The sequence below is a fragment of the Eucyclogobius newberryi genome, unplaced genomic scaffold, assembly GCF_026437365.1.
Source record: "Eucyclogobius newberryi isolate DKJ021-1_F unplaced genomic scaffold, fEucNew1.0.hap1 SCAF_8, whole genome shotgun sequence".
Classification (NCBI taxonomy): domain Eukaryota; kingdom Metazoa; phylum Chordata; class Actinopteri; order Gobiiformes; family Gobiidae; genus Eucyclogobius; species Eucyclogobius newberryi.
The window spans coordinates 5,608,669-5,624,041 of NW_027316500.1; the positions used below are offsets into that span (position 1 = coordinate 5,608,669).

At 43.4% G+C, this 15,373-nt stretch overlaps 1 protein-coding gene across 1 annotated transcript in view; it reads left to right on the forward strand.

Annotated features, from left to right (window-relative positions):
• The first annotated feature begins 6,964 nt into the window (after positions 1–6,964).
• chst3a (carbohydrate (chondroitin 6) sulfotransferase 3a) overlaps positions 6,965–15,373 on the forward strand; it is a 10,141-nt gene continuing 1,732 nt past the window's right edge. Inside the window, exons 1-4 of the mRNA XM_072436812.1 lie at positions 6,965–7,179; positions 11,491–11,650; positions 13,424–13,960; positions 15,127–15,373. The exon at positions 15,127–15,373 is cut by the window's right edge and continues 6 nt beyond it. Of these exons, the coding sequence (XP_072292913.1) occupies positions 11,553–11,650; positions 13,424–13,960; positions 15,127–15,373 (882 nt within the window). The 5' untranslated portion in view covers positions 6,965–7,179; positions 11,491–11,552. The remainder of the gene's footprint in view (positions 7,180–11,490; positions 11,651–13,423; positions 13,961–15,126) is intronic.

Here is a 15,373-nt window from a genome sequence, read left to right on the forward strand (position 1 = left end):
TTTATTTTTTTTTGATAAATGTACATGAAACACGGAACAGAACGAAACCATCACAACCAGAGAGCAAAATACAAAATAACAAGTACATCAGTAGCACTAGACAGAAAATCACACAACAAAATAAAATCATGGAACATTTTCAGACGCTCTCAGAATCAGAACGGCTTTATTGTAATTGTCAATGAACATAATTCACAAACTGCACAAACATAGGAACTTGCTTAAAACATAAAACAATGAATAAGTCAAAAAGAAAAACAATTTAAATCTGCTATGGGATTTTATTGATAATAAGACTATCCCACGGTCTCTCAACGGTCTATCCCACGGTCTCTCAATTTCACTGGTTTCAAGACATTTCTGATTTGCAAGAAAATAAATTAAGTAAACCGACTACATTTGGAGAGGAAGAAAATGTGGTAATGGATCAAAATGAGCCTGACTTTTTTTCCTTTTGGTTTTTATCATCTTCAGTTGAAACATTGGCGACCCTCGCCTGGTCCGATTGTGCTCTTTAAGAGTTGAGATTGCGTAGATAGACCACTTCTATTATAATCAAAAAATGTTTTGGAGAAATACACTTTATTATAAACCGTTGTACATATAACATTTACTGATATTGACAATTAAAATGATTTGATCTTGATAAAGAAGTGAAAACTTTCTGATGTGAAGCTGGGACTCGTTTCAATGTAACAAACACCCAACAATCATTGCTTTAATTTAGCTGTGATTTCTTAAACAGGTATTTGTGCAAACGGTATTTTCTAAAAGCATTTATGATTGTTTTTCCTCTTCAAACTACTTCCTCTTGCTTATTTATTAGATTAATAATTAATATAATCACCAATACATCATCTTAATAACCCTATTGAATTATTATGAGATTTTGAATCACTGTGAGATGATGTTTATTCCCCAAATGGAAACCTAAAATGCATAAATACATTTGTAGCTTAGTAAACGTGAGGTTTGACTCACTACAGTCCGTTCAGATGCAGAATTTTAAATCTCTTGACGATCTGGAGCTTTGTAAATTTGATACTAAAGTCTTTGTCTTTCTTCTGTCCTTGATCATTTGTACATCCCAATGTGCAAAAAGAATCCACTATCTCTGAAATGTATCTAAGTTTGTTAATTGTGGCCAACGTTGTTAGTTTTTGAATTCCCTGCCGCTGGAGTTTGGTGGTGCATGCTGGGAAAGCATTACTGCAGGAGCTCCTCTTGAAATCAGAAGAAATATTCTGAAACACCTTTAAACAAGTCAAACAATCCATATGTCCATCAAGTAAAGACATGAAACTATTAAAAGTTATTTGAATTAAGATTAATATCCTGAATTCATGTCATTTGAACATATTTTTGAACCTGTGTCTGGCTCACAGGACGACGCCCGTTTCAGCTTCTCTTGGCTGAAGGCTGCACTTGAGCTGCAGCGTGTATCAACCTGCTGCAAAACTGTGGGAAAAACAGGGAAGGAACAGAATTACCGTAAATGTTTACACCATCCACACACATGAAAACCTGTACGAGCGTGCCTCTTGTTTTATTCCAAAAGCAGGTGAGGTTTAGGGATTTCATGAAAACGTTATAGGCAAAGTCTACTTTTGAGTCCTAAAATGAACATTACACTCATTTGAAAGCCTCATGGTTTCAATAACCAAAAAGGAGTTTTGTTCATAGTCCGACCTCCTGGTCCCGATTCACTGTGTTTAACAGAGTTATGACTTTATCAAACTTAATGTTAGACTGGGATAAAATATCTGGAGATTTCAATATCCATGTGAACGTGACTGACATCTGTCTCGGTATTGTCTTTAGTACTCTATTAGATATCTTCATATGTGTAAATATGAAAATGACAATATCTGAAAACTTGATCTCAAAGTTCATAGAAATAATAGAGCCAATATTCAGTGACATGTCATGTGATCATGTCATGTGATCATATCATGTGATCATGTCATGTGATCCTGCTGAGAACAGCTTTAGTCCCAGTATAAGTGATCAATTTGTCGACGTGACCATGAACTCTCTGAAGTCTGCTCTTGATGTTGCAGCGCCGTTAAAACAGAAGGGCATTAGGCCAAAGCGCGCCTCCCCCTGGTACAACCAAGAACTGCGTTCACGTAAACAAAGATTTGACATTTGGCCCCTCCCACACAGAAGAATCTCTAAAAGCACGAAACGTGGCTACTGTCCTATCAGCAGGCTCTGCGTAAGGCCCAAACCAGATACTATTCAAATCTAATAGAAGTCAACAAAAGTAACACTAGATTTTCTTTTCAGCACTGTAGCCATGGTAACAAACTGTCACAGCGCAGTAGAGCCCTCACTCCCAGCTACTCTCAGCTCTATTTTTAACAATAAAATCACAACAATCAGAGATAAAAGAGATGAAATTGCTCCCATTATTAGCCCTGAACTAGCCCAAGCTGTAAATCTAACGTCCCATATAAATCCACCTGTAAACCTAGAAAGGTTCACAGCTGTTGATCAAGCAGAGATAACTTCAGCCATTATGTCCTCTAAAAGCTCAACTTGTGTCCTAGACCCCATTCCAAGCAGACTCCTCAAAGACATTCTCCCCCTAATTATAGACCCTATTCTTACTATAATAAATACTTCACTAGAAAGTGGCTATGTTCCACAGTCCTTCAAACATGACGTCATTAAACCTCTTCTGAAAAAGCCTAATCTAGATCCCGACCTATTGGTAAACTACACTACCTTTGTCTCTAAAAACTTTGAAAGAGTTGTAGGACAGGACAAGAATTTATTTGAAGTTTTCCAGTCAGGGTTCAGAGCCCACCACAGCAGAGTTCAGAGCCCACCACAGCAGGGTTCAGAGCCCACCACAGCGGGGTTCAGAGCCCACCACAGCAGGGTTCAGAGCCCACCACAGCGGGGTTCAGAGCCCACCACAGCAGGGTTCAGAGCCCACCACAGCGGGGTTCAGAGCCCACCACAGCGGGGTTCAGAGCCCACCACAGCAGGGTTCAGAGCCCACCACAGCAGGGTTCAGAGCCCACCACAGCGGGGTTCAGAGCCCACCACAGCAGGGTTCAGAGCCCACCACAGCAGGGTTCAGAGCCCACCACAGCGGGGTTCAGAGCCCACCACAGCGGGGTTCAGAGCCCACCACAGCGGGGTTCAGAGCCCACCACAGCAGGGTTCAGAGCCCACCACAGCAGGGTTCAGAGCCCACCACAGTAGGGTTCAGAGCCCACCACAACAAAGTTCAGAGCCCACCACAGCAGAGTTCACAGCCCACCACAGCAGAGTTCAGAGCCCACCACAGCAGGGTTCAGAGCCCACCACAGCAGGGTTCAGAGCCCACCACAGCAGGGTTCAGAGCCCACCATAGCAGGGTTCTGAGCCCACCACAGCAGGGTTCAGCGCCCATCACAGCAGGGTTCAGAGCCAACCACAAGTTAAAGTCACAAATGGTTTGTTATTAGCTGCAGACGATGGACTGGTCTCAATCCTGGTCCTGTTGAACCTCAGCACACAACATTCTGCAGAGGTTAGAATGTGATGTAGGTGTCAGAGGCCCCGCCCTCAGCTGCTTTAAATGCTATTTATCTGATAGGTCCCAATTTTTTTACTGTAAACCAGAGTTTTAAGTTCAAGGCCCTCGAGGTGCGTTTTCACTGGGCCCTGTGTACCAGCAGGAGGCCTGTCCACTGTGTGCTATTGTACTGTCCTTTATCTGGGCTTTATTGCTAGTTTCTAACCATTTTTCTTCTAAGGACCATGTTTTATGTGTGGCTGAGAAAGTGCTTTACACAACAGGAAAAAAATGCATTCAAATCACAAAACACTTTCAGACATAAAAGGGAAGAGTGCAAAGAAAATCTTCAGTCATGTGCAGCGAAACAAAACTGTTTTTAGCTTGGATTTGAACATTGTCAGAATATAAGCCTGTCTCACATCTTCAGGAAGACTTTAGATTAGATTTTAGCTGCATTAAACTGAAACGCAGATTCTCCATGTTTAGTCCTGACTCTGGCACCAGCAGGAGGCCGGTCCATGTTTAGTCCTGACTCTGGCACCAGCAGGAGGCCGGTCCATGTTTAGTCCTGATTCTGGGCACCAGCAGGAGGCTGGTCCATGTTTAGTCCTGACTCTGGGCACCAGCAGGAGGCAGGTCCATGTTTAGTCCTAACTCTGGCACCAGCAGGAGGCCGGTCCATGTTTAGTCCTGACTCTGGCACCAGCAGGAGGCCGGTCTATGTTTTGTCCTGACTCTGGCACCAGCAGGAGGCCGGTCTATGTTTTGTCCTGACTCTGGCACCAGCAGGAGGCCTGTCCATGTTTAGTCTTGACTCTGGGCACCAGCAGGAGGCTGGTCCATGTTTAGTCCTGACTCTGGCACCAGCAGGAGGCCGGTCCATGTTTAGTCCTGACTCTGGCACCAGCAGGAGGCCGGTACATGTTTAGTCCTGACTCTGGCACCAGCAGGAGGCCGGTCCATGTTTAGTCCTGACTCTGGCACCAGCAGGAGGCCGGTCTATGTTTTGTCCTGACTCTGGCACCAGCAGGAGGCCTGTCCATGTTTAGTCTTGACTCTGGGCACCAGCAGGAGGCTGTTCCATGTTTAGTCCTGACTCTGGCACCAGCAGGAGGCCGGTCCATGTTTAGTCCTGACTCTGGCACCAGCAGGAGGCCGGTACATGTTTAGTCCTGACTCTGGCACCAGCAGGAGGCCGGTCCATGTTTAGTCCTGACTCTGGCACCAGCAGGAGGTCGGTCCATGTTTAGTCCTGACTCTGGCACCAACAGGAGGCCGGTCCATGTTTAGTCCTGACTCTGGCACCAGCAGGAGGCCGGTCCATGTTTAGTCCTGACTCTGGCACCAGCAGGAGGCCGGTCTATGTTTTGTCCTGACTCTGGCACCAGCAGGAGGCCGGTCCATGTTTAGTCCTGATTCTGGGCACCAGCAGGAGGCTGGTCCATGTTTAGTCCTGACTTTTGGCACCAGCAGGAGGCCGGTCCATGTTTAGTCCTGACTCTGGCACCAGCAGGAGGCTGGTCCATGTTTAGTCCTGACTCTGGCACCAGCAGGAGGTCGGTCCATGTTTAGTCCTGACTCTGGCACCAGCAGGAGGCCGGTCCATGTTTAGTCCTGACTCTGGGCACCAGCAGGAGGCCGGTCCATGTTTAGTCCTGACTCTGGCACCAGCAGGAGGCCGGTCCATGTTTAGTCCTGACTCTGGCACCAGCAGGAGGTCGGTCCATGTTTAGTCCTGACTCTGGCACCAGCAGGAGGCCGGTCCCTGAGGTCCTCAGAGTCCGAGATGGTTCATATGGCACTAACATGTCTGAGATGTACTTTGGTGCTAGGCCATGGAGAGACTTGTACACAAGCAGAGCTGCTTTAAAGTCTATTCTCTGAGCCACAGGGGGCAGTGCAGAGACCTGAGAACAGGACTAATGTGATCATACTTCCTGGTTCTGGTCAGGACCCGAGCAGCAGCGTTCTGGATGTACTGCAGCTGTTTTACAGCTCGTTTGGAGAGGCCAGTGAGCGGCTGTTACAGTCTAATCTACTGGAGACAAACGCATGGATAAGTCTCTCTAAATCTGGTTTTGACACTATATTTTTGATTTTGGCAATGTTTTTTAAATGGTAAAAAGCTGCTGATGTTATTGATTTGACGTGGCTGTTAAAGTTCAAGTCTGAGTCCATTATTACCCCCAGATTTCTAATTTGGTTTGTAGGTTTTAGAGCGAGACTCTGGAAGTGACCGCTAACACTTTCTCTTTGTATCTTTGGGCCAAAAACGATGTTTTCAGTCTTGTCTGAGTTCAGCTGGAGAAAGTTGTTTTGCATCCACAAACTGATCTGTTGGATGCAGTGACAGTGAATCCACAGGTCCATATTCACCTGCCGATAGTGAAACATAGATCTGAGTGTCGTCTGCATAATTGTGATAGGACAAATTTTCATTGTGTATCAACTGACCTAACGGCAGCATGTAGAGGTTGAACAGAAGGGGACCCAGGACTGACCCTTGGGGCACTCCACAGGTCAGGGTCATGTGGTCTGAGACACAGCTACCAATTTCAACAAAGTACTTCCTGTCTTCCAGATAGGACCTTAGACAGTTTAGGGCAGTGCCAGTGATGCCCACCCAGTCCTCTAGTCTCTGTAAGAGGATCCCATGATCGACAGTGTCAAAAGCAGCACTCAGATCTAACAGAATTAAGACTGAGGCTTTGCCCGTGTCAGTGTTCAGGCGGATGTCATTTGTCACCTTGACAAGAGCAGTCTCAGTGCTGTGATGAGGTCTAAAACCTGACTGAAAAACATCAAATGAGTTGTTTATTGAGAGAAAATCAGTGAGCTACTGGCAAACAACCTTTTCTTCTCCACCGGCTCATCAGATATGTTGTTAAAACGGTAAAAATGTTCTTAAAATCCTTGTTTTTTGTTTAAAAAGTCATAATTAAAAATGTTTAGAAGAAAAAAAACTGATTAAACAGCAAAAATAAATAAGGAAAGCAGCTGTAGCAAGCTGGAGAAAGCAGGGAAGCGTCTGCACTGGTCTGAAGCAGGACCAGTTATAACCTCTTGGTCAACACATCCATAGTGTCCAAAAGCACTTTGGTCCCCTCTCACTTCATGTCCCTCCCCCCGCGCGCCCCTGATTAGAGCTGCAGTGGCGCGCACTTCCTCTGACAGTGACATGGGGGGTCCCACTCACTGCTCTGTGTGCGCTACACAAATTGCAGGGTGTTTGTTTGGAGTCACGTGGTCTGTCCTGTACAGGACGTCCCATACGGTGAGAGCTATAAGAAGTGAAGCGTGGCCACTTCACTCCCCAAAGTCTGCTGCCCTCCAAAAAGTTACTGTGCGACGTGTTAAACTTAATTCCCTCTGGAAAACCACTATTTATATCTCTCACTATTTTGCCCAATTCTAACGTAAAAACAACAACTTTTCAGATTTTTTTCTTTGACACTTGGTTTTTTGACGCGAATGTTTGTCCAAGACGCACGCTCCCTCTCCTCCTCTCCTGCTGCACGAGGGGGAAGGAGCCCGTGGACATAATGGACCACTGTGTGTCCTCGTTTGAGACAATGCCGCCGGTTGCTTCGGATCTGCGCAAGAAATCAGCCTTTTCCGAACGAACCCGCACGTTTCCCGCCGCCATGGACTGACACCGGCGACAGGTTTGTACGATCCCCACCCGCACACTCTTCTGCATCACGATTTTATCAATGAAAACGACTCTGATCCAACCAGCGAGCGGGCATCGGGCGCGCGGCACGAGCCTATAAACATCATTATGTAGAGACCGTCCGCACCAATGAACGGGGAACGCGCAGTTTGCACCGTTATGTTTGATTCTCACACAAATGCGCGTCAAATATACAGTGTGAGGCTCAAACGCGTCAACAGAACGTGTTTCATTTGTCAATACGCGCGTCACATCTTAGTCTTGTTTTGCTTTGGGACATTCAAGACTGGAAACGTGTGAAAGCCCGAATCACGTATTAATGACACGCACACGCGCTTATTAGTCCCGTTATTAGCGCGTGTTCAAAGTGGCTCATGTGAAGCGATGTTAGCGCCTTTTGGAAAGCCCCATCCCCCTAAATCAGTGCTTTATCCAGGCGCAGAGGAGAGGAGGCAGTGAGGGGGTAGTTCCCATTCACCAACGCGATGGCATTGTAAAAAAAGAGAAAGAAAACAGAATGAAAATGTATGTCTCATCTTCTGGGCTGCAGATGAATCGCAATCAAAGAGAATAAATCGCAATTCGAATGGGCGTAAATTCGTAAAGACTGCAATTTTTAAAGTAGGATATTTCCCCCACAAACAGCAAAAGATCCTGTTTTATTCTGCATTCAAATGGCTAACCTTTACAATTAAAGCTGTACAAAAATGTGAATCGTTTTATCAATTCTCCTCAACGACATTGAACGGAATCTTATCGTTAAAACATAAATCGCAAATATCTGATGGCAGTGCTTTGTGTAAAAAAGGCAATTTGACATTTATTTTCCCAAATCGTGCAGCTACAGGTGGGCAATGTATAACAATTCAGATAAAATTGTTTTGAAGATGAATATTGTGGAAAAAAATGCTACAAAAAGAGCTGATTGAAAATAAAAATGTAAACTTTCTGCACTTTTGAGACACATTTACAGACATTTCACATTTGCCCGAGTATCAAACCTCCACTAATACATATTTTTTGTCAATTTGTCGTAATATCCGACTATCATTATCGGGCTACGCCAAAAAAACATTGAGATATTCATTTTTGTCACCTTTTCCCACCCTAACATGCAGCTCCATCCAACCTCTCAATCGCATCTCAAAAAGATCGACGACACCCTCCCCCGATCTGACGCGTCGCCCTAGCAGCTAATTGTTTCCAGTTTGTTGTGGTTTTCTCTCTTTCCCGTCCTCCTCCTCCTTCTCCCCGTGTGCGTTTACTTTCAAGGCAGCCATTAATGTAATTTGTAGTGAGATGATAAACGGAGTGATGTGCCGTTTCTGCTTGAGTAGACCGAGTCAGATTTGCCAAACGCTTGGCTGACTCCTGAATATGGAAGAGAAAGTGCACGCACATAGCTCCAGCCTGACAGTTTTGACGGCGGCGGCGTATTAAGCATAGATAATTGGGTGATATTTACTTACAGTGTCTCTTTCTTTCTTAATGATATGCTTTGTAGACGTTATTCACTCCCCTGACATATCCCAGTGTTATTTACTTCTTTTTTTTTCGCCGGTTAAAATAACACACGTTGAGTTGCATCTCATTTGAAAATTACGCCCGATGTCGGTGTGTTTTTTCTTTCTCCGTTGGGATTCAGACGGCGCAGTACAAATGGTGGAATGGAGGAGGAATTCAAATATGCCGTTTCGGTTTTGGAGTTTAGTGTTCTGGATGGATAGGCTACGATTCTGGTTTAGTTCTAGAGAAGAGTCTTATCGATCGTTGAAGGGCTGGACAATATGTCGTGATCTCGTTCCTGTGACAATTTACCATTTTGATGAAATCGACATATTGTAATTCAGTAAATTTCTCTTGACTGTGCAAAATGAGCCTGTAAATGTCTTTTCTGAGGTTCAAATGGTGTAAAAATGTGAGTCAATGATAAAATTAACCCGAAAAGGGAAGAAATATCGCCGCACAAATACACGTTTTTGTCTTTAATCGTTTTAATTATTGTCAAACACTCAATCTTCAAATTTTGCATAGTTCCAAAACAACAATTGCAGCATGTTCCATTTTTCAATAAATATCCCGACTCTACCTGTATCAGTCTCCAAGATATGCATTTTTTGGCTTATCGTCCAGCCTATGACCATATATGGATATTTCTCATCAGCATTTGGACAATTCCTCAATCTCACAAGAGAATCTGTTGGGCGACTGACCGCTGCAGATACCATATAAACAGCCGTAAAATTGAGTTATTGTTGGATCAGATAAAACACCTCCTGGATTAAAACGCATCCATGACGCTGACATGCAGAAATATTATTATTTAATGTAGAGCTGAAGACGACTAAAGACATTCCTGGTTGACTAGATATAAGTTTCTGACTTTAAAGGAAGAAATCAGACTTTTAATTGTCAGTTTGTCCCGTTCATATTCAGGAAATTAACAGTGAAAGTCATTTTAATGTGTTTATAATCAGACTAAATCTCTCAGCCCTCATGATACAGAGCAGTTGTGTTATTGGCTTCCATACAAGCACTTCCCATTCTAGAAGTAGTTTCAAAATGAGCTGGAGACAGGTTTTCTAAGGTAGAGTGCTGCTTTTGTTGACATTGTTTATGGTTCATATCTCTGTAATACTAGGCCTTAACACATGAAACAAAAACTGGCACAAAGTTCAAAATCTTCTCAGAATAAATAAACAAAAATGACATAATTTTTCCCCAATATCTTCTGAAAGTGGTGCCATTATTAAGATGTCAGTTAAAGGACTTAAACCCGTTACTATGGTTACAATGTCATCACAGATAATGGTAAGGTTGAACCTTTGTGCGTTTCTAGTTTAGATATTTCTTTCAAAAACAGGAAATCATGTACAGAATGTGGAAATACGCTAGTTTTTATTGTCTCACATATTTATGAAACATGGAATAATTCCCCTTTAGCTCTTGACGCTCAGATCACTCATATCGGGCTGGGCGATATGAGGGGGAAATAATCAAGTTTTGATCTCAGTATATGATTTGATTTTTATTCTATCTATTGTATTTTGATTATTTCAATATTAATTCTGTGTACCCCGCCTAAGGCCCAAAGTCACTGGTATAGGCTCCAGTCACCCTGGAAGGGGACAAGCGGTAGAAATTGGATGGATGGATTGAATATTAATTCTTTCAACTTAAACAAAACAAGCTTTTAATCAGTGGCATTTGACCCAAAAAAGTCTGAACTCCAAAGCCAAACCACATGGCATTAAAAAGACACAAACTGATCATTGAGGATTAAAAACCTTGCTCTTGCTTCAGTCCCGTGCTGGTTCACCCTCGCCTGAGTATTTCTGTTATAACTGAACTATGTGAGGGCTTCTGGGAAGAAGAACAGGGCCCGTTTGAGTGCGTTTACAGGTGGAGCTTTGTGGAGGGATTTCTTCACTTTCCACGTTGGGAGAAGTGTGATCAGAGGGCGGCCTGTCCACGGCTGCAGAGGACGGACCGTGTTCAGTGCACACTGAGCAGACTGAGCACACTGAGCAGGTTCAACCTGCCGGAGGAAACGTCCAGATTTTTATTTGCATTAGTTACTTTCCATAGCAAGAATTTCTCTTGAGGACCGTTTTCCCCTGTCACCGTAAAACATGCACAATAGACAAGCCCTCCACAGTAGCAGAGTGGCCCAAAATACACTCAAGTAAGAATATTGTTACATCTAAATCATATTAAGTACAAAGTAATCAACCAATAAATAACTAATGTAACAGTGAAAAAGTATTTGAGGAATTTGCTACTCAAAAAAGGGAACTATGTAATACCTAAGTTAATGAAAAACGAAAGACTATATAAATTCACAAAAACATCAGAAACAACATATCTGGAGGAGAATTTTCCTTTTATTTATTAATTTAGAAGGAAAAAACAACAGTTAGTATCCATTTAGTAAATCAGTAAATGAACATATCCAATTAAACAAGAAATAAAGTTGTTTTTAGAGACAGGAGCAGGTTCATTTGGGGCTTTACTTGAAATACTCTGCAGCCAAGCACCAGATTTTCACTGACATGTCTTATTGTTGAACCCTTTAGTCAGCCGAGGAGTGTGCAGTGCAGTGGGCGGGGATAGGGGATAGGTGAAAACAAAAATTGTCTGAGCACTTTTAAGCCTTGAATTCTGAACGACACAGGATTACTCAAACACGCCGGAACATTTTGAGCAATGAAACCATTATATGACATTTACATTATAACAAGCTCATACAAGTTGAGGTTACATAAAACACCCGTGTGAAACCGCTGCACTTCTGCCTTTGCAGTATGAAGTTCCAGTGGAAGTTGTTGGACAAACCATGAAGGACGTGCACTTTCTCTGAGTTTCATGAACAAAACCAGGAGAATGAAGACCAAATATGCCATTGTCTTCATCTGTATCGTGGCCCTGGTCATCATCGAGAAGGAAAGCAACATCATCTCCAGGTAAGAAGCCTGCCGTTTACAGTAGTGATGAAGAGGAGGAGAGGGAGAGGCTGAGGAGGCTGATGGTCCTGCTGCAGCGGCTGTGGGAGAGAAAGATACAATGTGCTTTAGTGCAGATCTAAGAGTTTTTGTGAGGCTCTGAGCAAGAGGACTTCGTAAACAGGACTTATGAAGCAAAATGCAACTCCAGGTATGTTTCTGCTGACGGAACAATATTGTAATATGGTTAAAAGCTCTGGAATATTTTAGGCATTCAAATATCTCCATTGAAACAAGCCGGTGGCAGACCCTGCATCAGAAAAGATAGTGCACCCTTAATTATAATACAAATAAATCTATATATACTGTATAATATAACATTTCCCTCTGGCATAGACTAGTGTGAACTGGACACTGGAAGCAAAGTGTCTTGCTCTTGGACAGGACAGTGTGCTCTACTGTCCCATCCCTGCTAAGCTTCCTCGATCGGGCCTTGACAAGTTGGTTTGGCCTCATGACTGTTGCTTTGTGAAGGTTTAATATAACCAAGAAAGAAGATCCAAAGTGTATAATGATAATGAAATGCAACATATGTAGTGGTTCTGAGCAGCGTGTGGATGTATAATTGATCCATTGGGACAGACTTGATGTGAGCCATGCATTCTAATGATGGCACTGCATAAACATGACGCTCCACAGGGGAAACACAATATAAGATGTGCAGTTTACAGATGCAGACGTAACATGCAGCAGAGGTTAGAATTACATGTACCAGTGACTCATGTAATGTCAGCGCATCAGAGGGAGAAAACCAAAAACTATTATTATCATTTCATGGGAACTCGGAGAAAGTTACTGCGAATTATACAGTTATTGGAGGAAAAAATGTGTGTGAAATGGATTGAATGAGACAATAATTATGAGAGCTGGGTTGCATAATGTATAAGGAAAACGTATTCAAAAAACGGGACGAGACATGAGATTCTGTACATGACATAAAAGATTCCCTAGACTTTATACATGTTAAATATATAATTGTGACCGATCAAGCTTTGGTTTAGGGCCATTGAAATGTTTAATATTTAGCGCTGCCCATTGGTTTAGTGGTATAAGCAGCAGCACATATGCAGGGCTCTTTGTCGGCCTTCATGAGATCAATCTCTTACATGATCCATGACAGATAAACAATAAGAAACTAATCTCTGACAATTTGCTGAATATCCTCCCTGCTCTTCTCTCCAATTTCAAGCTACTCTGTCCTGTCTACTAGCTTAAAAATCATTTAAAATAAAAGGAAATAAAACAATGAAGTGTGTAGGGTGGGATAAAGTCCATCCATCCATTTTCTACCGGGGAGAACATGCAGACTCCACCCAGAGAGATCATGTGATGTTGGTCTAGTCCGGGATTCGAACCCATAATCTCCTTCTTGGGAGGCAAGAGCGCTAACCGCCTTTGCCGCCGTGCACCCCTTGGATAAAGTATTCATTCATTAATGGTTTAAACTTCCACCAAACAATGCTGGAGCGCGACCAAAAAAAAAACCCCCAAAAACAACAACAGGAGTTCTATAGTATATTTGGTTTTGTGGCAGTTTAGTTCCAGATTTAGTCACAGTTTAGTCCCAATATGAATGTGGTGCGTGTGACCATGTGTAATCAAGTCAAAACTGTTTTTTCTTGTTTTTATTTACCAAGGCCAACAACTTTATCAGTTATAGCAGTTGTATAGTCATGTATTGTTCTTGTCACATTGTGTGGACTGTAGTTTTTACATAGTTCTGTTGTTGCTCAGGGTGTCGGACAAGCTGATCCAGAGACAGAACCAAGTGCAAACCCCTCAGACTCCTGTGGACCACAACAGCAACGACACGAACATGGCCTTGAACATGCTGAAGCTCCTTTTCTCCAAACTCACAAACAGGAATTTCTCGGATCTCCCCGGTGACCAGGAGGACAAGACGTGGGACAGGTCCAGCCTCAGCAGGGGTCAGAAGCACATCCTCCTCCTGGCCACCACACGCACAGGCTCCTCGTTCGTGGGGGAGTTATTTAATCAGCACGGTGATGACATGTTCTACCTGTATGAGCCGCTGTGGCACGTGGAGCGGATGTTGGCCAGCGCGGCGGAGGGGAACAACGCCACAGCGCAGGGGGGCATCTACCGGGACGTGCTGCAGGGGCTGTTTGTGTGCGACTTCATCCCCCTGGAGAGGTTCATCTACCCCTCACCTAAGGAGCATGTGACGGCCATGCTCTTCAGGAGGGAGTCCAGTCTGTCCCTGTGCGAGGAGCCCGTGTGCACGCCGCCGGTCAAGGACGTGGTTGAGAGGTGAGGCCCGCGGGGGGGCGGGGCTTAACAGTTTGTTGATAGAGCAGTGAAGCTCATGAGTGAGTTAAACGTCTGCATCTAGAGCCACGTCAGCTCTGACTGAAATGACTCAGCAGAACCTCTGCTTCAGCCTTGTTAAACACCTTGTTAAAATCAAACTTGAGTCATAATGAACAAATAGTTTATTAAGAATGACACAGGCTTAGTAACAACATAATTCAAATGACAGGTTGGACTACTTTTGCTAAAACTTTTTACAAAGGGACAATTAAGCAATTATTTAGGTTTAACATGAGTTCCCTGTCACATCAAGACTCTCTCAATGGAGAGCTGGTCTCTTCCATGGAGACATTCTGCAACTAACATTTCTTGCATGTAATTTATTCCAAACTGGATGGGATTCAGAGTCTCCCTACTGTAATGTCATCAATATGTTTTAGAAATCTACCTCCTGTAGTTTTGACTTCTCTTTACAAACGGCTACTACTGGACTAAAACTATTATATTTAAAACATGTATAAAAAGGAGAAACTCATATGAACCTATCATACACACTTTAGGCGTTAGAGCTTGATTATTAGCGATTCTTAATAAACAATTCATAATTATGGATAGGTATTCTAAAGTGTTACTAAAGCATGTTCTAGAAGCCTAGTTAATAGGCATAGAACTGTGACATACATATGAATGTTTACGGTATAGTATGAGTAACTTATTGATGACAATAAGGAAGTGAATTATTTCCATTCTGTGGTCTATCACAGTTTTCACTCTTACCCACAGAAACATATGTAATACAACTTCAATTCACTGACCTTCAATAAAATACATTACATAAATGAGTCCTCGTTGTTGACTTTGCTTATTATTAGTAATCCTTTTTATAATGTCCGTGTGGCTTTTAAGAATTTGTGCTTTGCTTTAGGGTTAGGGTTACATTCTAACATAAGATTTTTACACAGACAGATGGTCCACGGTAGTGATGCACAGGTTGTCTTTTGTCCCATGGGTCAGGTCGGGCCAAAAAAAGTGTCATTTCAATGCGGCAGGTTCTAACCGCAGGGTTCAAAGTGTGGTAAAATAGTTGCGGCTTATAATCCGACAATTATGTTATGTATATTCCATGTAAGTATGTAACTTTCTGTTCTGTTCTACTTTGTCTTCAGTTATCACTGTAAGATTCGCCGCTGTGGGCCCCTGAACTTGACCCTGGCGGCTGAGTCCTGTCTGTCCAAACAACACCACGCAATAAAGACTGTGCGCATCCGGCAGCTCGACTCACTACAGCCTCTAGTGGAGGACCCTCGCCTCGACATCCGCATCATCCAGCTGGTGCGGGACCCCCGAGCCATCCTGGCCTCCCGCATGGTGGCCTTCTCCATGTACCAGACCTGGAAGACCTGGGCGCATGAT